General features: G+C 49.5%; 2 protein-coding genes across 5 annotated transcripts in view; one reads left to right on the forward strand and one right to left on the reverse strand.

Moving 5' to 3' along the window:
- WBP2NL (WBP2 N-terminal like) overlaps nt 1–3,022 on the forward strand; it is a 30,196-nt gene extending 27,174 nt beyond the window's left edge. For both annotated transcript variants that reach the window (XM_061418702.1, XM_061418703.1), the window contains exons 7-8: nt 1,426–1,495; nt 2,764–3,022. The gene's annotated coding sequence lies outside the window, so the exon portion shown is untranslated. The remainder of the gene's footprint in view (nt 1–1,425; nt 1,496–2,763) is intronic.
- A 12,744-nt stretch (nt 3,023–15,766) lies between these two features.
- On the reverse strand, nt 15,767–25,971 carry NAGA (alpha-N-acetylgalactosaminidase). Of its 3 annotated transcripts, none has more exons than XM_061418700.1 (10): nt 23,899–25,971; nt 23,354–23,426; nt 22,426–22,561; nt 21,754–21,925; nt 21,126–21,303; nt 20,722–20,816; nt 19,820–19,981; nt 18,123–18,320; nt 16,848–16,991; nt 15,767–16,427 (listed from the first exon to the last, which is right to left on the reverse strand). In XM_061418700.1, the coding sequence occupies exons 2-10, from the start codon at nt 23,367–23,369 to the stop codon at nt 16,293–16,295; spliced, it is 1,236 nt and encodes a 411-aa protein (XP_061274684.1). In that variant the 5' UTR covers nt 23,370–23,426; nt 23,899–25,971; the 3' UTR covers nt 15,767–16,292. The 3 variants fall into 3 exon arrangements, with proteins under 3 accessions (XP_061274684.1, XP_061274683.1, XP_061274685.1); XM_061418699.1 differs by having other exon boundaries at nt 23,354–23,468; XM_061418701.1 differs by having other exon boundaries at nt 22,426–22,535; nt 23,354–23,468; nt 23,899–25,969.
- Between the last annotated feature and the right edge of the window lie 21 nt (nt 25,972–25,992).

The raw sequence follows: 25,992 nt of genomic DNA on the forward strand, positions 1-25,992 counted from the left end.
GAAAACGAAAACACTATTTCATAAAGATATATATATATGCCCGTGTTCATAGTAGCATTATTTACAATAGCCAAGATATGGAAGCAACCTAAGTGTCAATCAACAGATGAATGAATAAAAAGGATGTGATACACACACACACACACGCACGCACGCACGATGGACTACTACCCAACGTAATAAAGAATGAAATGTTGCCATTTGCAACAACATGAATGGACCTAGAGGATATTATACTAAGTGAATTAGGTCGGACAAAGACAAATACTGTATGATATCATTCATATGTGGAATCTAAAAGATAAAACAAAAATATAAAACAAAGTAGTGAATATAACGAAAAAAGAAACAGACTCACAGATATAGTGAACAGGCTAGTGGTTATCACTGGGGAGAGGGAAGGGGAGGGGGCAAGATAAGGGTAGGGTTCATACTATGTATAAAATAAGTTACAAGGATATACTGTGCAGCACAGAGAATTTAGCCAATATTTTATCATAACTATAAATGGAGTGTAGTCTTCTTTTTTTCTTGGCTGTGCCGCATGTCTTGTGGGATCTTAATTCCCCAAGAAGGGATTGAACCAGGGCCCCGGCCTTGAAAGTGCCAAGTTCTAACTACGGGACAACCAGGGAATTCCCAAATGGAGTATAATCTTTAAAAATGGTGAATCACTATGTTGTACCCTGAGACATATAATATTGTAAATTAACTATACCCCAATTGCTATGCTATGCTAAGTCACTTCAGTCGTGTCCGACTCTGTGCGACCCCATGGACAGCAGCCCACCAGGCTTCCCCGTCCCTGGGATTCTCCAGGCAAGAACACTGGAGTGGGTTGCCATTTCCTTCTCCAATGCGTGTGAAAAGTGAAAGTGAAGTCACTCAGTCGTGTCTGACTCTTAGCGACCCCATGGCCAGCAGCCTACCAGGCTCCTCCATCCATGGGATTTTCCAAGCAAGAGTACTGGAGTGGGGTGCCATTGCCTTCTCCAATTAGAAATTAGTAAATAAATTGACAAAAAAATTATTTTTTCAGATTTTGGAGAAAGCTGTTCCCTCTCTGGTCGACTGAGCCAAACAGTCCTGAAGGCATGTTGCGTTTCCCTCCTTCCTATCTCACAGCCATAGTTTGTATGCTCCCTCTGGCCTAACCCACCACTGGTGAGGTGGTCCTATAGAACTCATCTGGTGTTTGAAGATGATGTAATGAGGTGCCAGGCACATGCTAAAGCACTTCAGAACTGTATCTCACCGTAACAATCCAGTGAGGTGTTACTATCTTCATGTTACTGCTAAGCACAATGAAGTTCGGAGACCCTAGGAAACCAAAGAATCCCAACTGTTGAGCAGTGGAGGAAGGATATGGGACCTTAACCTCTGTCTTGGGAACTGCTCTTTGAGCATCTCCGTTTCATCCCACAGGTGCCCAGTGGTAGGAGGTGTTCGTGTGCACGCAGTGGTCTGATCTTCTCCACACACCTGTGAGGTCCTGGTGAGCTGAGTCCCTTTCCCTGCTGCAGACTTGATCAGAGGGCTTAGAAAATCGAGTGTGTCAGAGGTGGTTTAGCAGGTCAAAGGAGGGCTCAGATTTCTCACGGGACCAGAAGCCTGGTTCTAGATCTGTGGCTACCATGTAACTGAAAGCTGAGAGTCTGGGGTCAGCTGCCCGAGTCAGCTCAAGTAGCCCAGGAAAAAGAGAATCCCGTGATCTTTGGCTATTCATGGCCTCATGCCCTCCTGCCCTCATCACAGCCTCAGAGTTGAAGGCTCTGATGCATTAATTGCCTCTGTGATGGCCCTGAGTAACGGGTACTTATAACAGATGGAAGGTGAAGAGTTTGAGAGGCAGTGATTATATCAGTTGGCCAAAATGGTTATTACCTATCTCTCCATGCCTAGCATCCCGACAGGCACTTCACATGCATAATCCAGTGAGGTGGGTGCTTGGACTCCAATCTCATAAATGAAGAAACTGCGGTTGAGGGAGAAGCAAATTGCCAAAGGCATACAGCCGGCTAATAGCTGACAGGGCAGGATCTGAACTTGGATTTCCCTTTTCATTCACACGCTCGTTTGTTTGTTTGTTTGTTTTTCACACGCTCGTTTGTTGAATGCTTTTTGTGTGCCATTTCTGTGAGCTTTGGTGGTGGTGGTTTAGTCACTATGTCGCGTCTGACTCTTGCGACCCCATGGACTATAGCCCGCCAGGCTCCTCTGTCCATGGGATTTCCCAGACAAGAATACTGGAGTGGGTGGCCATTTCCTTCTTCAGGGGATCTTCCCAACCCAGGGATCTAACCCAAGTCTCCTATGTTGCAGGCAGATTCTTTACCACTGAGCCAACAGGGAAGCCCTCTGTGTGCTTTGTGTTCAACAAAATGAACGAAAATTCCTTCTCTTATGGAGCTAACATTCTAGTAATACTAAAACACTGTCTATATGTATATATACTATATATATTATATATTATATAATGTGATAATATAACTAGGCATATCATATTCAAACTGCAGAAAAAGCAAAGACAGAGAACTTATTGAGAACTGTGAAAAATATAGATCAAAGTAAGGGAGATTGGGAACCCTGGGGGTTGGCAGAGGGAGCAGATAGTATCTTTTTGAGAAGGTGACATTTCAGTAATGATCTGAAGGGTGAAGGAGATGAGGGAGGTGGCCATGCAGATATCTGGGGAAGAGTGCCCTAGGCAGAGGGAACAGCTATAAAGGCAGCTTAATTCCAGGTGCCTTCCCTTATACCTAGTGCCTCAAAACATAGATGAAGGTGAGAAGACGACTCCTGTTCTCAAGGAAGGAAGATGCTTGAAAACAGACTGCAAGCCAACTAGAGGGAGAGAGATGTGAAGTGGCACATAAAACAGCTTGGGGATGGAGACTGACTCTCTTTAGAAAACAGGCCTTCTCCCTGCCTCTGACCTGAGCAGAAAAGAGAAATCGCTGGAACCAAAGAGCTAGGGTCACCCTGCTTAGACACCCTCGATTAAAGCCTGCTTGCTGTTGCATACCTTGGCTGTGGCCCTGGCTCTCTCCGTTTCTGAGGGCATCTCTGACACACATCTCCTGGTGCTGGTCCCTTGGGGCCTCCCAGGAGGGCAGCTTGGATGTACCCAGGCTCTCAGCTTCAGGGTGGGCACCGCACTTGTCTGGTTCCCAGAGAGTTGGGTCTTAGTGTTGAGGTCTCTGAATCCTCTTGATGGAGCACTTGTCCAAGTCAGGGAAGCCTATTCTCTGACTCTCCTTGGAGAGGAGGGCCAGAGTAAATTGACGTGAGAGCTTGTGGGGTGACCACTTGTTTGTCGTACTGCCGCCTACTGTATTGCCGTGGGCTTCCTAAGGATCAGTTCAGGTTAAGTATGCACTGAGGCTGCTTTCTGCCAGTCCTGTGCTCTAAGGAATCTGACACGGCCTGATCTGGAGGACTGCACAGACTGCTCCAGAGATAGATAATTTCATTACATTTCCCAAGTGTCCACCTTATCCTGGACTCCACCCCCCCTAAAATGTAAGAGGGAAGCAGGTAGGTACTGCACCCTCTGTGTGGTCCCCCTGGGGAGATTGTCTAGACCTGCCCCTGTTGGCTTGCTCTGCTGGTCTTATTTTCCCTGGTCCTCACCCTAGCATACCTCAGTATAGGAACTATTTTAGAAATATTTCTGCTCAAGCTTGGGTTTCTCCATTAGACCTAATTCTGGCATAGTCTCCTGGCTTTAACCTGGTGACCAGTAAGAGAGACACTTCTAATTCCAGACAAAAGTGCAGTTGATAGAGGGTCTGCACAGGGTTTGGAGGAGGAGTTCTGCCAGCTTGAGCTGGCTCTGTAGGCTTCCTGAGGAAGGGGATGCCTGTGTTGTTTTGTTTCTTAAAAATATTTATTTATTTCGATGCACTGAGTCTTAGTTGCTGCGTCCAAGATCTTCTAGTTGCAGCACACTAACTCTTAGTTGCAGCATGTGGGGTCTAGTTCCCTGACCAGAGATTGAACCCCGGCCCCTTGCTTTGGGAGCTTGGACTCTTAGCCACTGAACCCCCAGGGAAGCCTCCCCTGTGTTGTTTTGATGCCCCAACCAGGAAGGCCTTTATGGTCCAGTCTTAGTAAGGAAGCTAGTCCATGTACATGGATAGGAAAAATCAATGTTGTCAAGATGCCAGTTCTTCCTAAGTTGGTCTATTGATTCAACATAATCCTAATCAAAATTCTAGCAAGCTATCTTGTAGATATCAACCAACTGATCCTAGATTTTATATGAAGAAGCAAAAGACCAGTAATAGCCAACCCAATATCAAAGAACGGCAACAAAGTTGGAAAACTGTCTCTATCCAACTCCAAGACTTTATATAAAGCTACAATAATCAAGACAGTATGGTGTTGGTGAAAGAACAGACAAACATCAGTGAAACACAATAGAGAGCCTAGAAACAGACCACACAAATGTAATCAACTTATCTTTGAAAAAGAAAGACAATTCAGTGGGCAAAGGATAGTCTTTTCAACAAATGGCACTGGAAAAACTGGATATGCACATGTACAAAAAATCTAGACACAGATATTTTACAAAAATTAACTCATTGTGCATCAAAGACCTAATGTAAATGCTAAATTATAAAACTCCTGAAGATAACATAAGAGAACAACTAATGACCTTGGCTTTGTGATGAGTTTTTAGAAACAACACCAAAAATCACTATCCATGAAAGAAAAAATTGTTAAGTTGGACTTTATTAAAATTAAAAAATTCTGCTCTGTAATGGACACTGTTAAGAAAATGAAAAAAGCCACAGACTTGGAGAAAATATTTGCAAAAGACATCTGGTAAAGGACTAATATCCAAAATATATAAAGAATTCCTACAACTGAACAATAAAAAAAATGACCCAATTAAAAATGGGCAGAAGGAACTTTCCTGGTGGTCCAGTGGTTAAGAATCCACCTGCCAATGGAGAAGACACAGGTTAGATCCCTAGTCTGGGAAGATTCCACCTGCCACGGAATCTTGCGGAATCTTCCAAGTGCCATGCACCACAACTGCTGAAGCCCTACCACTCTAGAGCCTGTGCTCCGAAACAAGAGAGCAGCCCCCACTTGACACAACTAGAAAAAACCCATGCACAGCAACGAAGACCCAGCACAGCCCAAAAGAAAATGGGTACAAGATCTGAACAGCTATTTCACCAAAGAAGATATACGGATGGCAAATAAGCATATAAAAAGATGCTCAGCATCATATGTCATTCAGTTCAGTTCAGTCGCTCAGTCGTGTCCAACTCTTTGCAACCCCATGAATCGCAGCATACCAGGCCTCCCTGTCCATCACCAACTCCCGGAGTCTACCCAAATTCATGTCCATTGAGTCGGTGATGCCATCCAGCCATCTCATCCTCTGTCGTCCCCTTTTCCTCCTGCCCCCAATCCCTCCCAGCATCAGAGTCTTTTCCAATGAGTCAACTCTTCACATGGGGTGGCCAAAGTATTGGAGTTTCAACTTTAGCATTAGTCCTTCCAATGAACACCCAGGACTGATCTCCTTTAGGATGGACTGGTTGGATCTCCTTGCAATCCAAGGGACTCTCAAGAGTCTTCTCCAACACCACAGTTCAAAAGCATCAATTCTTCGGCGCTCAGCCTTCTTCACAGTCCAACTCTCACATCCATACATGACCACAGGAAAAACCATAGCCTTGACTAGACGGACCTTTGTTGGCAAAGTAATGTCTCTGCTTTTGAATATGCTATCTAGGTTGGTCATAACTTTCCTTCCAAGGAGTAAGGGTCTTTTAATTTCATGGCTGCAATCGCCATCTGCAGTGATTTTGGAGCCTAAAAAAATAAAGTCTGACACTGCTTCCACTGTTTCCCCATCTACTTCCCATGAAGTGATGGGACCAGATGCCATGATCATAGTTTTCCGAATGTTGAGCTTTAAGCCAACCTTTTCACTCTCCTCTTTCACTTTCATCAAGAGGCTCTTTAGCTCCTCTTCACTTTCTGTCATAAGGGTGGTGTCATCTGCATATCTGAGGTTATTGATGTTTTTCCTGGCAATCTTGATTCCAGCTTGTGCCTGTTCCAGCCCAGTGTTTCTCATGATGTACTCTGCATATAAGTTAAATAAGCAGGATGACAATATACAGCCTTGACGTACTCCTTTTCCTATTTGGAACAGGCTGTTGTTCCATGTCCAGTTCTAACTGTTGCTTCCTGACCTGCATATAGGTTTCCCATTAGGGAACTTCAAATTAAAACAATGAGTTACAACTACACATCTATTAGAATGGCTAAAATTCAAAACACTGTCCATACTAAATGCTGGCAAGGATGTGAAGCATCCATTCATTTGCTGGTAGAAATATAAAATGCCATGCTGCTGCTAAGTCGCTTCAGTTGTGTCCAACTCTGTGCGACCCCACCATAGACGGTAGCGCACCAGGCTCCCCTGTCCCTGGGATTCTCCAGGCAAGAGTACTGGAGTGGGGTGCCATTGCCTTCTCACATAGCCACTTGGAATACAGTTTGGTAGTTTCTTATAAAACTAAACATACTTGGGACTTCCCTGGCAGTCCAGTGGTTAAGACTCCATGCTTCTACGCAGGGGGGTTGGGCTCAATCCCTGGTCGGGGAACTAAGATCTTGCATGCCACATGACTTGGCGGGGAAAAAAAACCCCTAAAAACAAACAAAAAACAACTAATCATACTTTTACCACATAATCCAGCAATTGAGCTCCTTGGTATCTATCCAAATGAGTTGAAAAACTATATCCTCACAAAACTCAACATAAATGTTTAGAGTAGCTTTATTCATAATTGCCAAGATACTGAGGCAACCAGATGGCTGTTGTTCAGTATTCGAGTGAATAAACAGTGGTACATCCATACAGTGGAATATTTTCAGCTATAAAAGAAAATGAGTTATCAAGTCATGAAAGCATACCTTGAAGCAAATTGCCAAGTGAGAGGAGCTAAAAGGCTACATACTGTATAATTCCAATTCTCTCTTTTTTTTTTCAAACAAACAAAAAATCCAACAGCATTGACTTTTATTCATTCATGTTGTCACGTGAAATGATATCTATTGCATTTAAATGCTCATTAATGTAAATGGCTGAGCAAATCCATTTTAATGGATATCCAATCCATTAAAAAAAATTCAATATCCGCATAGTTGCAGTCACTTCAATTCTCTACATTCTGGAAAAGGAAAAATTATGAAGACTGCCAAAATTATGGAGACAAAAAAATGGGTGGTTTGGGGGCTGAGATGGGGTAGGGAGGGATGAGTAAATGGAGCACAGAGGAGTTTAGGGCAGTGAAACTTTCATGCAGGACTGTAAAGGTGGCTACAGGTCAAGACCTACAGAATGTACAACACAAAAGGTGAATTCTAATGTAAATTATGGACTTTATTTTTACTTATTTTTAAAAATTTGTCCACACCATGCAGCTTTTGGGATCTTAGTTCCCCAGTCAGGTATTGAACTCTGGTCACATCAGTGAAAGCACCTGATGACTGAACCACCAGGGAATTCCCTTAAGGCCTTTAGCTAGTTGTATACATCAGTGTCATCATCAGTTACAACAAATGCACTGCACTAATGCAATATGCCAACAGTGAAGATACTGGAGGAGACCTGAGGGAGGAGAGGGTGTATGGAGACTCTCTTCCCGATTTTCAGTAAGCCTAAAATTGCTCTTTTGAAAAAGGGGATGGGGGGAGACAGGAGAACTGGGAAACCCATTACGAGCGAGAGCCTGTCACTTCCCAAGGCTTCCCACAGAGCTCTTCTGGGCTTAGTGGCAAAACCACAATGTGGAAACGTCAGGCCTAGATAATGACTTATTCAGGTGCCCTTCTAAAGTGCTTTACGTGAATGATCTCATTTTATCCTCTAGCACAACCCTATGAGGTAGGAACTATTAACAGCCGTGCTTCATAGAAGAGGAAGTAGAAGCACAGAGAAATTAAGTAACTTGTTTAAGATTGCTGTAAGTGGAGCCAAGATTTAGATCTAGAAACTAGAATATATAACTAAATCACCATATGCAATTTTTTTCTCATTCTATAAACTAGACGGTCCATTTTAGTGAGGGAAATCATCCTAGTTTATTATATTGCACATCCTGATTCAGTACTAATAACCTCTGTTCCAACCTGGGCAGTATAGGATCTCTTTCAGCTGGGAGGTCAGTCTTTGCAGGACCCCTTCCATATACAGCCTCTCCAGGGACTATGAGGAAATAGTTTCTGAAAATGGGTTGAGTTTCTTTAAACAGGAATCCAGTTTTATTGTTTTTATCAGGGGAGTCTAGAAATGTTAAACTGTTGCTAGAGGCAGTGTTATGAAATAGGTAATTTTCAACCACTCCCTAACATGTCTGTCTTTACTTAGCACCAGTGTCTCCTGCCCACTGCCACTCAGTCATGGGGGTCTGGCCAGTCCCTCTTTCTTCATCTTCACTACAATCACCCCTGTCCCTGTCTTCCTGTCTCTCACCTGGGTCTTTGAATGGCCAGTTCCAGGCTCCCAGGGTACCTGTGAAGGTCCAGCCAGGAATCAGAAACCACACCAGTTACTTGAAGAGAGATCATTCTGCTGGTCCACTGACACTCTCTATTGAATTTTTCATTTCATTCATTGTATTCTTCATGTCCAAAATTTCTATTGATTCTTTTTAGAAACGATTTCTATCTCTATTAAACTTCTCATTTTATTCATGTGTTGTTCTCTTGATCTTGCTGAATTGCTTTTCTGTTTCCTTGTCACTCATTGAACTTCCTTACAACAGCTATTGTGAATTCTCCATCAGGTAAACTGCAGATCTCCATGTCTTTGAGTTGTTATTGTTGTTGTTCAGTCACTCAGTCATGTCTAGCTCTTTGCCACCCCATTGCCTGCATCATGCCAGGCTTCCTTGTCCTTCATTATCTTCCAGAGTTTGCTCAAACTCATGCCCATTGAATCAGTGATGCCATCTCATCCTTTGTCATCCCCTTCTCCTCCTGCTCTCAGTCTTCCCCAGAATCAGGATCTTTTCCACTGAAAAGATTTTTGCATCAGCTTTTTGTATCAGGTGACCAAAGTATTGGAGCTTCAGCTTCAGCATCATTCCTTCCAATGAATATTCAGAGTTGAATTCCTTTAGGACTGACTGGTTTGATCTTCTTGGTGTCCAAGGGACTCTCAAGAGTCTTCACCAACACCACAGTTTGAAAGCATCAGTTCTTCGGGGCTCAGTCTTCTTTATGGTCCAAGTCTCCCATCCATCCATGACTACTGGAAAAATCATAGCTTTGACTATACAGACCTTTGTGGCAAAGTGATGTCTCAGCTTTTTAATACAGTGTCTAGGTTTGTCATAGTTATTGTTCCAAGGAGCAAGTACCTTTTAATTTTGTGGCTGCAATCACTATCCACAGTGGTTTTGGAGCCTAAGGGAATAAAATCTGTCACTGTTTCCACTCTTCCCCCATCTATTTGCCATGAAGTGATGGGACTGGATGCCATGATCCTAGTTTTTTGAATGCTGAGTTTTAAGCCAACTCTTTCACATTCCTCTTTCACTCTCAGCAAGAGGCTCTTTAGTTCCTCTTCAGTTCAGTTCAGTCGCTCAGTTGTGCCTGACTCTAGCGACCTCATGGACTGCAGCACGCCAGGCCTCCCTGTCCATCACCAACTCCCAGAGTTCACCCAAATTCATGTCCATTGAGTCGGTGATGCCATCCAACCATCTCATCCTCTGTGGGCCCCTTCTCCTCCCACCTTCAATCTTTCCCAGCCTCTTCACTTGCCACCAGTAGAGTGTTATCATCTGCATATCTGAGGTTATTGATATTTCTCCCAGCAATCTTGATTCCAGCTTGTGCTTCATCCGGTCTGGCATTTCACATGATGTACTCTGCATATAAGTTAAATAAGCAGTGTGACAATATACAACCTTGATGTACTCCTCGCAGTTTGGAACCAGTCTGCTGTTTCATGTCCAGTTCTAACTATTGCTTCTTGTATTGTTACAGGTTTCTCAGGAGGCAGGACGGGTGTTCTGGTATTCCTATCTCTAAGAATTTTTCACAGTTTGTTGTGAAGCAGAAGTAGATGTTCTTTTTGAATTTACTTTTTCTATGATCCAATGGATGTTGGCAATTTGATCTCTGGTCCCTCTGCCTTTTCTAAATCCAGCTTGTACATTTAGAAGTTCTCAGTTCATGTACTGTTGGAGCCTCGCTTGAAGGAGGTTTGAGCTGCCTTGAAGGAAGTCAGTTCCTAGAAGACAGTTGTGATCCTTTGGTCGTGTCGTGTTTCCTTGGTTTTCATGTTCCTTGAAGTCTCGAGTGGTTTTCTTCACACTTGCAGTAGCAGTCACCCCTCCAGATTTTTTACCAGCTGACTTTGGGAGAGAAATCCCTTCGGTCAGTGCTGCTAGAATCTGCGGCTTTCCCAGATCTCTATGGATACACCGCCACCATACTTGTTGCTCCCCCTTGTGGCAGAATTCTTAAGCTTGTTTGCCTTCCCTTGATCCTGAGATACACCAGGCCAGGAGCTGACAGCCTTCGCTTTGTTTGCCCAAGTTCTGAGTTAAAGCTCAAGTTTATGGTCTCTCCCTGGCCTGCAGACTCAGGCTGGCTTTCTACATGCACTCAAAAGCCATCTGCCAAAGGTCACACTCACCACCATCAGGGGTGTGCACAGAGAGCTGGCCACAGGGTAGCGGTGTGAGTGGGTGAGGTGCACGGAGCTCGGGGTGCTGGTGGGGGTGGGGGCGCATTGAGGGGTCGGCGGCCTATGAGCCAGGTGGGGGGACCTGCAGGCAAGGAGTCCCCAGCAGCTCACGGCAGGCTCCGTGGATCTGCACGGCAGGTAGTGGGATCTGCATCCTTTAATGCCCTCCATGAGTCCTATCGGCCCCTCTCCCAGCCTTTTCCCACTCCTGCATCAGGCAGCCATGACCCTGGCCTCTGGGCGGAGTGAGAGAAGTGTGCCTCTTTGGCACAGCCAGGAAGTCAGGTGCGCGCTCGCACATTTTCCCTGTGGGAGAAATCAAGGGCCCAGAACGTCTCCCTGGGCGGAGCTGTGCTGCCTTTGGGGAGGGGTGATTGGTAAGTCTTCCTCTTTTCCTCTCCATTGTGTCCAAACCTCTATTTCCTTTCTGCAGCAGTGTGCTGAACTTCTCCACTGGAAACCTAGACTTCCACAAAGGCTCTTCCGTCTGTGGGTGATTGTCTAAGACAGCGTTCATTCTCCAGGGTCTCCCAGGCTGTGGCTGAGAGGGACTGGGGCCAGTTCAGTGGCCACTTTCTACAGTCAGGACGGGAGTCTATGCCTATTACCTGATGCATGGGTGGGTAAGGCTTCTGGGTCCCTACGGTTTTACATTCCTACCAGCAGCATATGAAGGTTCCAGTTTCTCCACATCCTTGCCAACACTTATTACTATCTGACTCTTTCTAGTCATCCTTTTGGGGTGAAGTGGTATCTCACTGTTGTTTTCCTTTACATTTAGTGAGTATTGGCTGTTTGCATATCTTCCTTGGACAAATGTCTATTCAGATCCTTTGCCCAGTTTGAAATTAGGTTGCCTTTTTATTGAGTTACAATTTCTTAACATATTTTAAATACAAGTCCCTTATCAGATACATGAATAGCAGGTATTTTCTCCCATTGTGTAGTTGTCTTTCACTGATTTTAACATGGGCAAATTATGGCTATTAATTTCCCTCCGGTTATTACTTTGACTCCACATGCTTTAGTATGCTCTGTTTTAGTATTTTTGGTGTTTCATATTCATTCTCATTCATCTCAAATTATATTCCCTTGTTTGCGATGAGTCACTTCTATCTGACTTGCAAAGTTTTCCCTTTATCTTCTGGTTATGACATGTGGTATGGTCTGTCGCTCAGTCATGTCTGACTCTTTGTGACCCTTTGGACTGTAGCTCTCCAGGCTCCTTTGTCCATGGGATTTTTTCCCAGGCAAGAATACTGGAGTGGGTTGCCATTCGCTCTTCCAGGGGATCTTCCCCACCCAGGGATTGAACCTGGGTCTCCTGCATTGCAGGTAAATTCTTTACTGCTGAGCCACCAGGCAAGACTTTGTCTTCTGAGTTTGATTATGACGTGTTGACACATGGATCTCTGACTTTATCCTACTGGTTGTTTGTTGAGCTTCCTTGAGTGTAATTAGTATTTGTCACCAAATATGCAACCTTTTCATCCATTGTTTCTACATCTTTTCATCCTCTCTCTCCTCATGTCTGTGCTGCATGGTATCTCACAGGTCTCTGAGCCTATTAATTTTTCTTCATCTTCCTTTCTATCCCTTGGATAGGTTAGTTTCTATGGACCTATCTTCAAGTTTGTTGACTTTTTTCCTGTGTGGTTATGTCTGCTGAGCCCCTCTAGTGAAATTTTTATCTCAGTTATTATACATTTCAACTCTAGAATTTCTATTTGGTTCCCTTCTGTAAGTTCTGTCTCTTTACTGGTATTCTCTATTTGGTGAGACACTATTCTTTCCTCTAGTTCTTTGGACATGGTTTCCTTTAGTTCTTTGAACATACTTTAAATAGCCGACTTAAAATCTGGTACTGTTGTGGTTGTTCAGTTGCTTGCCACCCCATGGACTGCAGCATGCCAGGCTTGCCTGTCCGTCACTATATCCCAGAGTTTATCAAACTTATGTCCATTGAGTCGATGATGCCATCCAACCATCTCATCCTCTGCCACTCTCTTCTCCTCCTGCCCTCAATCTTTCCCAGCATCAAGGTCTTTTCCAGCGAGTCAGTTCTTTGCATAAGGTGGCCAAAGTATTGGAACTTCAGCTTCAGCATCAATCCTTCCAATGAATATTCAGGGTTGATCTCCTTTCAGATTGACTGGTTTGATCTCCTTGAAGTCCAAAGAGTCTTCTCTAGCACCACAGTTCGAAAGCATCATTTCTTCAGGGTTCAACTTTATGGTCCAACTCTCACATCTACCCATGACTACTGGAAAAACCATAGCTTTGACTATATGTACCTTTGTCAGCAGTGATATCTCTGCTTTTTAATATGCTGTCTAGCCCCAAGACAATATCTGGTACTAGGGTAAATTAAAAGCTCTACAGAGCTTACTGTTCTTACCAACACTCTACTGTCTGTCTTGACTGAGCACTCTCTGGGTTACTGGAAGCCTTTGGTTAATTTCTAGAGTTTAAAGCTAATTCTGATTATATACGGCAGACTTTTCATTGCTTTTATAAGAATGACAAACTTTCAGTGGTTCTTACTGGACCACTTTTTTGACCCTTTGCTTGGATTTTGATCCAAATAAACTATAGAAAAATACTTTGGAGACAACCGGTGGGAGTTCCCTGGGGGCCTAGTGGTTAGGATTCCAGGCTACAAATGCCATAGCCTGGCTTCAATCTCTGGTCAGAGAACTGTGATCCTGCAAGCTGCACAGTGTGGCCAAAAACAAAACAGCAAAAAACCCCTAAAAAACATTTGGTAAAAACTGAACACAGATTAGATAGCATATTGAAAAGCAGAGACATTACTTTGCCAACAAAGGTTCGTCTAGTCAAGGCTATGGTTTTTCCAGCAGTCATGTATGGATGTGAGAGTTGGACTGTGAAGAAGGCTGAGCATGGAAGAATTGATGCTTTTGAACTGTGGTGTTGGAGAAGACTCTTAAGAGTCCCTTGGACTGCAAGGAGATCCAACCAGTCCATTCTGAAGGAGATCAGCCCTGGGTGTTCTTTGGAAGGAATGATGCTGAAGCTGAAACTCCAGTACTTTGGCCACCTCATGCGAAGAGTTGACTCATTGGAAAAGACTCTGATGCTGGGAGGGATTGGGGGCAGGAGGAAAAGGGGACGACAGAGGATGAGATAGATGGCTGGATGGCATCACCGACCTGATGGACATGAGTCTGAGTGAACTCCGGGAGTTGGTGATGGACAGGGAGGCCTGGCGTGCTGCGATTCATGGGGTCGCAGAGTCGGACACGACTGAGCAACTACACTGAACTGAACTGAACACAGACTGGTAATCAGATTAAAATTTTTATTAAGGATATATATTCTTTTCAAGGCCCTATGATCAGTTAGAGCTACACAGTGGTGTTTAGAGTTTTCTTTGATTTGCTCTCAATACTCCGGCTCACATGCAAAAAAGTATGTGTGGGATGAGAGATATAAAACAATGGCACGGGGTTGATGGCTGTTGGATCTGGGTGATGGGTACATGAAGGTTTAATTACCAGTTTTTATTTTTAAAAATTTCCATAATAAAATGTTTTTTTTAAAAAAACAGAAGGGGTACTCTTGGGTCCAAACAAGGCTGAACTTGGGAAAAATAACTGAGTTCCAAACTGGCCTTTGGTGAAAGGCAGTAAGATAATGTCGTAGAAGACAGGCACGCCGTGTGTTAAGAGAATAAAGGCTAAAGCTACAGTACCGATCAGGTACCTCAGGATAAAGTTATACAGCAAGTAAAAACTATCTCTGGGTCTGGAAGGGCACAGTAATCAACTGGTCACATCCAGGCTGATCCCTGGCCCCAAGTCCCAAGTCTGTTGTTCTCAACCACTAATAAATACCACATCCCAGGGTGGTGGAAAAGCTTTCTTTCCTGGGACTGGCGAAAGAAGTGTTCCTGCCCAGACCGTTCCATTTGGCTCGAGCAGCACTATGACCAAGACCTGGAGCTGGAGCTGACAGACCTCAGAGGGCAGAGGCCTGGGCTAAGTAGGCGTGGGCCCTCCTGAGTGACCCACAGCCTCAAGACATCAACTGGGAAAAGGGAGCTTCCTCTGATGACCCTGGACTCCAGAGATCTTACATTACCCTATAAAACGCACATTTGAGAGTTCTTTCCACCACACTCTAACATAAGAACCTTAGAACCCTGAGGAAGGGAACATGGGAGAGCCCCCAGAAGAGTTCCTACAGCAGGGACCACGAAAGCCTGGGGCCCAGGTGCTCCAATGTGTGCTCCAAAGCACAAGGAGAACCTACCTCACCTGCTCTGCTGCCCCTTTCCAAAGGGGAACGAGAGCCACCGTGGAAGACAGACGCCCTGAGGCCTTAGCTAAAGAGAGGGCTTGGGAACGAGGAACCGGAGTCAAGAACCAGCCATTCTTTGGATACGCCTTTCCCTAGGAGGAGGAGCAGGAAATATACTTCAGGTCACAGAGAGCCCCTGGACCTTCCTTTGGACACAGCTGAGGGGGCTGAAAGTCCTCTCACCCAGGTAGGAGAGGAGAAGCTCAGCAGGGAGCTGGGAGCACTGATGGGCAGAGGATAAGCTGTGTGGCCCCTGTGGGGGAAAGGCAGAGCTCACTGCCCTCGGCTGCTCCAACCAGGGGCGTCGTTGACCGAGGGCCTGTCAGAAAGGGCACCTGAAAGACAGCCCAGACAATGACGCAGCATCCCTCAGCAGACCAGGGCCTTTCCCTGTGCAGCCGAGGGGCCGCTGAGCGTGGTCATGGCAGGCAGACCCTGTAACATGTGGACGGGGTAGGGGAGAGGGCCTGGGACATCACTAGCCAGCCGCTCTGTGTTGTCACCACCATGATGCTGGGCGGAGCAGGGATGGCCTGGGGTGGGAGGCAAGCCTGGCATGGTCAGAAGTGCGATCTGCCAGTCGTTGTGGAGTGAGGGGCCGGACGATGCCACATGTCTTCCCTGTGAGGCGAAATCTGAAACCGGCACCTCGTGTCGTGCTCCCCAGAGTCCCTACCACCCATGGCCCCAGGCCCATGTTGCAACTGCTTGACAAAAGAACAGCTTTATTGGTGACCCGAAGGAGCCAAGGTCACTCCCAGGCCGTGTCAGCCTGCAAGGCCTTCTCCGGGCAGGAAAGTTAATCGCATAATTCATGGGGGTTCCTGACAAGAGATCAGAGCTCTACTCCTAATTATAAGAAAAATTCCCAAAATTCCTGATTTCAGAATCAACAAACAGAAGGTCCAAGGCTCGTGTCCTGACAGATATGCGTGTCCCTGCCTGTCCCCACAGGGGAAGCTGACCGAGCTGTTCAACAGTATCTGTGGGGCTGTGCAGACATGGTAGAGGCCCACAGAGCCACAGGAAGTCTCCCTGGGACGAGCTTCCTGGAGAGTTCATGCTCCGGCAGGGAGCGGGACCTGGCCCTCAGCTTGCACCCCGAGTCTGATGAGGTCGGATCGCCAACCGGGCCTGGAGAGCAGAGAACCCCACCGCACTGGCCCTCAGCACACGGACCCTCCATGGTCCAGGCTCAGTGGTGCCGCCACAGCCTGTCACTGGCCCCAGCCCCTCACTGCTGGGGTATCTCCAGCTTCCTGATGGGGTACAGGTACCACATCACCACCCCCGAAGGGTTGATGATCACAGTGAAGTTGGTTTTATCCTGGAGGCCACTGATGATGTCACCCGTGTAGACGTCCTGGGCCTGCAGGGGGAGGACAGCACCAATGCCACCCTAAGGATGGCTGCACGGACCCCACCCCACCCCGCAGAGGATGTAAACGCCTGGACTTTGGCCTGTCTGTGTGGAGCCTCCAGTATGCCCTACAGAAATGGGAGCGTGAACCCCCCAGTCACGTCCCCTCTGGCCAAGCCAAGCGGTGCCCAAGCACAGGCGGGGGTGAGAACCTGAGAAACGTGCCACCAAGACCGGATAGGGGAACCCACGGCCTTGGGGGCTGGCAGGACTCGGTTACACACAGCAGTTCATCTGTGTAGCCTGAAAGCACCAGAGCAGAGAACCGCACCAGCCGGAGGACCCACGGCTTAGGGGGACGGGTGTATGAGTGAGGACCCAGCAGCGCCCCCAGGAAAGCCCAAAGTCCTGAGACAGCAGAGCACTCACCTCATACACCACAGAGCTGCTGAAGTTCAGGCGGGCGAGGGACGAATGGTAGTGATAAGGCATGTCCATCCTGCGGCTGAAGAAGACGATGGTGCTGGCCTCACTGGCCAGGGGCCGCAAGTACACTTCAATGTGGGATTTCTCCTGGGCACAGAAGATGGCTAACTGGTTTGGGCCCCTGTTCAGCAGGCCCGAAGCCCCCTTCCCAACCCTCCCTTGAGCTCTGGGTCCTGCCAGCCCACAGAAGCTTAGAGGAGGAAAAACAGCCTCCAGCTCCAACTCCTCTAACTCCACCTTCCTTCCTCCTTTCTCTTTCTTCCCTTCTTCCTTCCTTCTTTCCTTTCCTTCCCTGACTCAATAGACGCTCCTGGACACTTCCTCTGTGCCAGGCCCCCTGTTTGGATGCAACAAATGCTGCCTGAGGTCCTAAGGTCAGAGAGCTCACAGGCTAACAGGAGGGACACCTGTGGACAGCCCCTGGCTCTAGACCGGAGGGCCCAGTCCAGTGGGAATGATGAGCTCTGCCCCGAGGAGCCAGGAGCAGGAAGCCCCGTCCTCCAGAAGGTCTCTGGGCCGGGCTCCGTCAGCCCCTCTGCAGGATCAGACGCCTCCTCTGGGCATCACCGGCTCAACGGGTGCCTTCTAGAGTGGTGGAGATTCCTTTTCACTAGGGGGCAAGGGTTCTGTGCAGAGAGCACAAGCTTTGAGGCGATGCTGCTGGCCGCAAGTCCTGTTATGCCACTCACCAACTGTGTGGCCTTGGGACAAAGGCACCGAGGCGCTTCAAGTTTAAGTTTCCTCGTTTGTAAAACCAGGAAGGAGCACTGCCTTCTGAGAAAATGTATCTAGAATGCCTAGCACACAGCAGGTGCTCAAAAACTAGTAAACGATGCTACCAGTACTTAGTTACAGTCCTTGGTTCAAGCAAGTTCTACACTCTAAGGCAAGCCCCAGTTCTCTGCCAGACATCACAGACTTGCGCAGACGTCTTGTATTAATACTTCCAAACCAGGGGGCCACGCTGTTCCCACGTGCATTTGTGGTGATGTCTCCCTTCCCCCAGTCCCATGAGCTGTCCTGCTCTGGCTCTGCTATTAGCCGGGTAAGTAGGGGACAGTCAGGGCAGCTGCCAGTAGAGCCTCCGACTGAATGCAACCAGGAGGGACTGAGTGGATTTCAGACCCCGATCCCAACCCCTTAACCTCCGGCTTGCAGCCGTGTTTTCAGGGAAGCCAGTCTCAGCTTCCCCCCTTCCCTGCCCCCATACCCCAGTACCTTGAGAATCCTGCGTCCCTGGATGCCTAAGGGATCCTGGTTGATTTTGATCATGAGTGGATTCTGCAGGATGTCCATGTTCTGGGCAGAGATGGTACGCAGGTCTGTGGACATGAACAGGGGGGCCGCCAGCACCGTCCACAGGGCCATCTGGGCTCGGGCTTGCTCGAAGCTGAGGCCAAAGTTCCCGATGAGCAACTGGGGACAGAAGAGAGGAGCGCTCAGCTCTGGCCTCTACAGGGCGGTGGGCATGGGGACCAACCCTAAACTTGTAGCAAGACAAGATAGAGATGGGGAGGACGGCCAGGTATGGGGCCTAGTTCTGCCGATACTGTTCCCTGGCACTGTGGCTTTGGGGTGGGTCAAATCACTTTTCAGAGCCTCAGTGCTTTTTTTTTCCACCAAGAGTGTAGGGGTGATAATATGCTCTGACCATGTCACGGGATGTTGAAAGGATCCAATAAATCCTACTGCCGAAGGCATTTATAAACTGGAACATGGAAGGAATACAGCCAGGGTGGTAGGAAGTCAGACCTGAACAGTGTCTGCTCCTGCCACTAGCTGCCCACCTGCCCTAAAGAGAGTTGCACCAATGGGCACTCCTGTCGCCAGGGCAACCAGTACACTGACAGGACACACATGATGACTGCCAACTCAACACCGTTGTGTACTTAACGAGACCAATTTAGTTACACACTGCATATGTGCCAAATGGTACCAAGCATTTAAAGGATCATCCTTTTGGGGACTCCCCTGGTAGTCAGTGGTTAAGACTCCAAGCTTCCACTGCAGGGGGCACGGGTTCGATCCCTGGGCGGAGAACTAAGATTCTGCATGCCATGCGGCGGGACCAAAAAATGAAAGTACTTGGCCTTGGGCCTAGCACTTAGTAGGTCAGTGAAGGTCAGCTCCTCCCTAACCCCTGGGGAGTTGAGTCCTGTTTACAATAACAGATATGCACTGGCCTAGAAAAATTAAAGGGTCATCCTTTTAACCAAACTCAAAACAACCTTATTACAGGAGCTACTATTTCAATTTTCCAAATGACAAAGCTGAGGCACAGGAAAAATGAAGTCAAGTGCCCAAGGTAAGTGGCAGAGCTGGAGCTCGAACTCTATAGAGCAGGTCCATTTCTCACCCTTTCCACCTGGCCAAGTATTTGTAATTATTATAACTGTCACTGGGGGTAAATACTTGGTGACCAAGTGAAGAGACAGCTATAAAACTGTAGGAGAAACTGCAAGGCAATTTAAGTGGTCAGGGCTGTGAGTGAGGTAGGTATGAGGGGCCAGTTCTGCCTGTGGAGGGAACAGCACAGAGTGCTGAGAGGGGGCTCAGAGGCAGACCTGGCGAAGACAGTCTAGGGAGGGAATGACAGGAGAGAGGGGCTCATGGTGCGTTCCACCCTACAGAGGGGTGATGACCAGAGTCACTCCAGACCAAGTTCTCAAGCTTGAGGAAACATCAGAACCGTCTGGGAAGACTGTTAACAATGGGCATTCCCAGACCCTCCCTGAATATTCTGATCTAAGAGGTGGGGGTGGGGCCCTGGGAAAAGAACGGTACGCAAGCTCCCACAGCACATCCCACATGGTGGATGACACGCTTCAGAGGTGCTGAGCTGGAGCCTGGCAAAGAGTACCCAGGAAGACAGCACAGGGCCGTGGGCCTCGGGCCAGCCCCCTCCATGCTGGTACCATGTCTGGGTCGTTCCAGTGCCCTGGGCCGGCTATCGGCTGCAGCACATCCTGGTGGGTCACAAACCAGTCCAAGACGGACAGCACGCTCCTCCAGGAGTCCTGGATGTCATCGAAGTTGCGCCAGAGGTTGCAGATGTCTGCCAGCAGGGTGTAGTTCACCTGGATTTGGGGGCAGGCAGAGTCCCAGATCAGCGTCACACTGCGGCCCAGAGGCCTGTCCAGGGGCTGGGGAGCCTCGGCAGGGGACACAGAGGGTGGAAAGGGGTAAGAGATCACGCTTTGAGTGTGCTCAGGATGAGGAAGGGCCTCGGAGGGTGCGCCCCTCCTCTGGGGCTGCCCAGGCATCCCCTCCAGGTGTGCTGCTGGCCGGAAACTGACCCTTCCCTCTCATGCCAGTGGGGACCAAGCCCAGGGTACAGAAACCTGGGCTGGGGTACCCATAGCCTTCCTCCCACATGCCCACCCCTGTGTTCTCTCAGGGAGACTGCCACCCTCCACCAGGGTTCTCCCTCCAGTCTGCACATCTGATTCCACCCTTTCTAGCACCCCACATGCTGAAGGGCCCCGGCAAGGTGCCCACGAGGCCTTTTGGAGGCTAGACCCCACCTGCCTTGGCTTCACCAGTCTTCTGGCCCTCCAAGCCCATTCAGTACCACCCAGGATTCTGAGTGCTTGCAGGGGAGCCGTGTCAGCACCTGACACACGGCTCCCACACCCTTCAGCCCACCTGACAAGTGTCTCCTCTAAGACTCTGGGCTGGGTCAGGCCCCTCAGGTACTTACGACCCTCCTACAAATCAGCATGTGAGCAACTAAGATGACAGAAGCTCTGGCTGCACAGAAGGTGAAAAGGCCTGGGTACGGGTGGGCACTGCCAGATGGGTGCAGAAAATGGCTCACCTTTGGGGGGAGGCCCCCTTCGTAGGCTGGCCAACTGCAGGAGAAGGCAATGGGGCGGCCTGTGGCATTCAGGGCAGCGGCCATCTTGGGGTACCCTGGAGAAGTCCAACCACATTTTAGGATGAAGAGACCCAAGGTGATCTCGGGCCTCAGCTTAAACCTCCCCCCACACATGAGGAGACTAATGCTCAAAAGAGCAGGCACCTCCCCTGTACCCAGAGCTGCATACACACCCTGGGCGGAGCAAGGCACCAGAGCTCTGGGAGCCAAGATACCCCTAGGCCCTGGGGGAGAGGAATTGGGAAACACTACCCCCTAGGGGCCATACAGCCAGCCAATGGGGGGCCTTCCACGGCCACCCCTCCCTGTCTACCTAATGGCTCCCAGCCAGCTGCGGGACCCACCCTCGGCCCGCTCCTGGGGGGTTGAGTAGCAGCCATCCAGCTTCAGCATGTCCACCTTCCACTCGGCGAAGGTTTGCGCGTCCTGCACCACTTTGTCTAGCGTCGTGCCCGGGTAACCCATGCAGGTGAAGTTGCCCAAGTCCTCGTAGATGCCCAGCTTCAGGCCCAGGGAGTGAGCCTGGGGCAGGGAGGGGTTGAGAACACAGTGGATACCTCAGGGAACCAGTCACAGGCACAGCTGACCAGGCCCCACTACAACCTTCAGAGGCTCCCGGAAGCCTGGAGGGAAGGGTCCCAGCTTTCTGGCCTGGCTTTGCCTCTGCCACCATGACCCTTCCCCTCCCTCCCACCTTGTGTGGGCTGTCTCGGCCTCTAGGCGTTTCCTCCTGCCATCCTCTCTGCCTTGAATGCCCTCTCTGGGATCAGCCTCCTCCGGAGAACCTTCCTAAAATCCCAGGCTGAATAAGAGGTCCTTCATTGCTCTTGCTCACGACCGTGGCTCACAACTACCTGTTCACGTATCTATTTCCTCCACCAAACTGTTTGTTCTCAGGCAGAGACTACAGAAATGAGCCCTAAGTAGGATGGAGTGGAAAGAGTGGTCTGGCCCTCAGGGTGGGGGGCTCACATAGTCAGCCAGGAAGGCAATGCCGTGGGGGAAGCGCTTGCGATCCGGCACCAGGTTGCCCTTGGCATCACGTCCACCAATCCAGCAGTCATCGATGTTAAGGTATACGTAGCCCAGGTCCCGCCATCCATCCTGCGCCAGCCGGTCAGCCATCTCCATGAAGAGCTGCTCACTGGTGAGGGGCAGGGGAGAGGGCTGCTCAGTGGCCCAGCGTGGGCCTCGCCCTAACCCCACCCCACTTCCTCAGAGTGTTTCAAACTTCTTAGATACTCTGAGTGTGGATCCAGCCTGTAAGTACCATGGCCTTTGCTGTCAAGCTGGAGACTAAGCCAGGCGACCAAGGGTTATGTCCTGAGCCATAAGCAGGGTGGAGCGAATGGGGTGATTTGCCTTCCAGGCCAAGAAGCAGGACTGGGCCAGTGGGAAGCACGTGGGGTCAGGCCTGACCCTTAACCGTGATCTCCTTTCCCTTATCTCAGGGGCTGGGTCCCCTACAGGCCTGAGGTTACCACAGATGCCTCCCTCATGAGCCTGAATGTCAGATGTCTCAAAAGTTACCTCCGGTTGCTTCCTCTCTGGGATGGGGGGGCAGCCCTAACCCTGCCCTCTTTTCGAGCTGACCCCCACCCCCGCCTGCCCCCACTCTTGTCCGGTGGTGCAGACCCGACTCACCTGATGCAGTTCTTCGGGTCCTCACTGCAGTCGATGTTGCAGCGGAAGCGTTCCCAGGCCAGCCAGCCCATGGGTGGCTTCCGCAGGAGCCCGTTCTCCAGGACTAGCACCTGGGACGCCAAGGCCAGCAAGAGCACTGTGGGGGGCGGACTGTGAGTGGCTCCCACCGCCCCAGCCCTCTCCCCAGCCATCCGCATGCCGCCCAGCCCCGAGCATTAGGGGAACCAGACTCTCCAGCTTAAGGTGGAATGGGCTCTTCCTGCAACTGCTGGCTCCCACCAGGCTGTGAGTGGGTGGACAGTCCCAGGCATAGGGCGGTGTCTGAGGCCTGGATTCCCCCCTGCTGTCGCCACAGCAGTGCTGGGATCACCAAAATCTAACAGCTGGAGTCACAGCCTTTCTACACCCTGACCAGCTCTCCCTACTCCATTCACACAGAACTTGACAGGACACTGTAGCCAGGCCCCAGGTCTCCTGAGCCCCATCCAGGGCTCGGTGTTCTCCGTAGGCACCCAAGAGGCTTTGGAAGGGCTTAAGAGGTCAGCTGGTGGGAACAGCACCATAGGGCCTTAATTTGCTTATCTGTAAAATGGAATTTCTATACTGACATATATGGCTGTTATCAGCACACCTTGATGTTACAGAAGATAGGGCCTCTGGCTGTGAGGTAGAGGGGGTGAGCAAAGAAGAGAGGTCTCTTTGGAGGGGAACTGATTCTTGCCTGGGAAGGATCTCCTCCTTTTCTGGCCCACCTCCAAGAATAAGAGAGGAACATGTCTCCCCATATGCCCACATCAGAGAAGGAGGCCCAGAAACCACAGGACTGGAACTTCCTCCAGGCATCACCCGCCCCCCTCTCCCCCGCCCCCCCAAGTGGTCACTTACCCCTCCCAAAGCCACACACACCCCACCCGGTCCGTGTGGGTACCTGTCTTCAGCAACATTGCTCTGGACTCAGCGGTCTCAGGACCTGACCAGATCTGCTCTGCTTTTACCAGCCTCTGTATGTCGGGATTTGGAAGCTAAGAAACGTTAGAAAAGCACTGGAAAAAAGAAAGAAAGAAAGAAAAGCACTAGGGTCCCCACTGTTTGGCTAGCCCTGCCGCCCTTGGCTGTGGATCCCACACTGGGAGCCCAAGCCGCCCTCACAGCCCCTAGTCTCTCCCCACAGCCATCACTTCCCCGAGCCTGGGTTCTTCCGTCGGAAATACTCAACAAGGTATCGTGGACGTTAGACCTCACCTCCTCTGCCCTGCTGGGAACCCCGAGTGGTCAAGGGCGACCCTCTGCCAGGCTAGGGTCAGAAAGAGGCAGCTACAGACTACAGGACGCCCAGGAAGATCGGAGGTGGCGGGCCGGGGGCCGGGCCTCCGCTCCCACCGGGGCTGGGTTGCCGCCCCGCCCCCAAAGGCCGCAGGCCCAGCGCCCCAGCCCTGGGAGCCCACCCACAGTCGCCCATCCTCGGCAGCTCACCGACTCTTCCGCTGCGATCTGAGCCTCCGCCTGGTTCTGTCTCCCGAGTAGACTACCGCCGCAGTCACCTGATTCGTCTACCGCGTTCCAGTGGGGCGGGGCCTGACGGACGCAAACCTTCCCGGCGGAACCTATCAGAATCCCCCTAGCAACGTCCCGCCCCTCCCTACACGGGCCCAGAAAGCCCTCGGAACCTCCCAAAGCCCCTCCTCCTTCGAGCTCCGGCTCTGCGCGCTCCCGAGGCAGGCACGCACCCACCGCACAAGCTCCTCATCTTCGCCGAGCTAGTCCTTTCGCTTCTGCCCGGTCCCTTAAGGCGAGGATTCAGTTCAGTCGCTCAGTCGTGTCCGACTTTTTGAGACCCCATGGACTGCAGCATGCCAGGCCTCCCTGTCCATCACCAACTCCCGGAGCTTACTCAAACTCATGTCCATTGAGTCGGTGATGCCATCCAACCATCTCATCCTCTGTCGTCCCCTTCTCCCGCCTTCAATCTTTCCCAGCCTCAGGGTCTTTTCCAAGGAGTCAGTTCTTCGCATCAGGTGGCCAAAGTTTTGGAGTTTCAGCTTCAGCATCAGTCCTTCCAATGAACATTCAGGACTGATTTCCTTTAGGAAGGACTGGATCTCCTTGCAGTCCAAGGGACTCCCAAGAGTCTTCTGGATAGGGCACTGTAGATGCTCACTTAATAGCTGTGGCATGGATACTTGCTGAGGGCTTTTTTAAAGAAAAATGAGAGTATGCCCTGGAGTATGGCCCATAGTAAACCACTCAGAAACTGTAGTGGAAGATGAATAGGCGCTACGAACCACTTTTTAAAGCCAGGAGACTCTCCTACCTTGCCTGACACTTGGGCCACCTGTTATGCTTATCCAGACACTCTGCATTCTTTCTGTTTTCATTCATCACATTCCTACTGAGCAACGACTAGATACCAAACACTTTATTTTTGGCAACCTTCACTTGGATGGTCAAAGGCATCTCAAACAGAACTGGCTCCAAACACCGCCACTTTCATATCTCAGGTTAATGGCAACTTTCCTTCCAGATGCTCAGGCCAAAACATTAGAGTTCTCCTTGGCTCCTCTTCCCCTCACTCCCTACGTCCAGTCTCTGTGCAGACCTAGTACTCTCCACCTTCAAACCCCATGCTGAGGAATTTCCCTGCGGTCCAGTGGTTAAGACTCCCTACTTCTACCGCAGGGGGCGCTGGTTCCATACTTGGCTGGGGAAGGAAGATCGTGCATGCCCACGCAGTGCGTCCAAAAAAATAATCAAGCAAACAAACCCGAATTTGGCCATTTCTACTCTCCCAGCACCCATCACATCTTGCCTGGATTACTCCAGCATCCTCCTCACTGGTCTGCTTCCACTCATATTTTTTTCTTCCTAGCAGCCAGAGAAATCCTTTAAAACATAGCTCAAGACCTCACTCGAAGGCTTCCCTGGTGACTCAGTGGTAAAGAATCTCCCTGCCAATGCAGGAGACACGGGTTTGATCCGTGGTCCAGGAAGATTGGACATTACCAGGCGCCACAACTATTGAGCCTGTGCTCTGGAGCCTGGGAACTGAACTACTGAGCCCGTGGGCCGCAACTACTGAAGCCTTTTCTCACCCTAGAGCCAGTGCTCAGCCACGAGAAGCCACGGCAATGAGAAGCCTGCACACTCCAACTACAGAGCAGCCCCCGCTCCCTGCAACTAGAGAAAAGCCCCAGCAGCAGTGAAGATAGAGCACAGTAAATAATTACTAGAGATAAACAAAAAACAACAACAACGAAAACCTCATTCAAGACCTGGGGATGGCCGTTCGTTTCAGTCTGGAGTAGCAACCCTCACAGATTTACAAAGCCCCACCCCACACATTCTAACCCCATATCCTGCTGCTCCTGCCACTCCCCAACACACACACACACACATACACGGGTCTCCTTGCAGTTCCTCAAACACAGCAGGTCTCAGAGCCATTGCACTAGCTGTTCCTTCTGCCTGGAATGCTCTCCCTCCAGATTCTGGCATGAATGGCTCCCTGGTTTCCTTCAATTATTTCTTAAATGTCACATTCTAGGTGAGGCCTACTGTGACCATTCTGTT

The sequence above is a fragment of the Bos javanicus genome, chromosome 5 (assembly GCF_032452875.1).
Source record: "Bos javanicus breed banteng chromosome 5, ARS-OSU_banteng_1.0, whole genome shotgun sequence".
Taxonomy (NCBI): domain Eukaryota; kingdom Metazoa; phylum Chordata; class Mammalia; order Artiodactyla; family Bovidae; genus Bos; species Bos javanicus.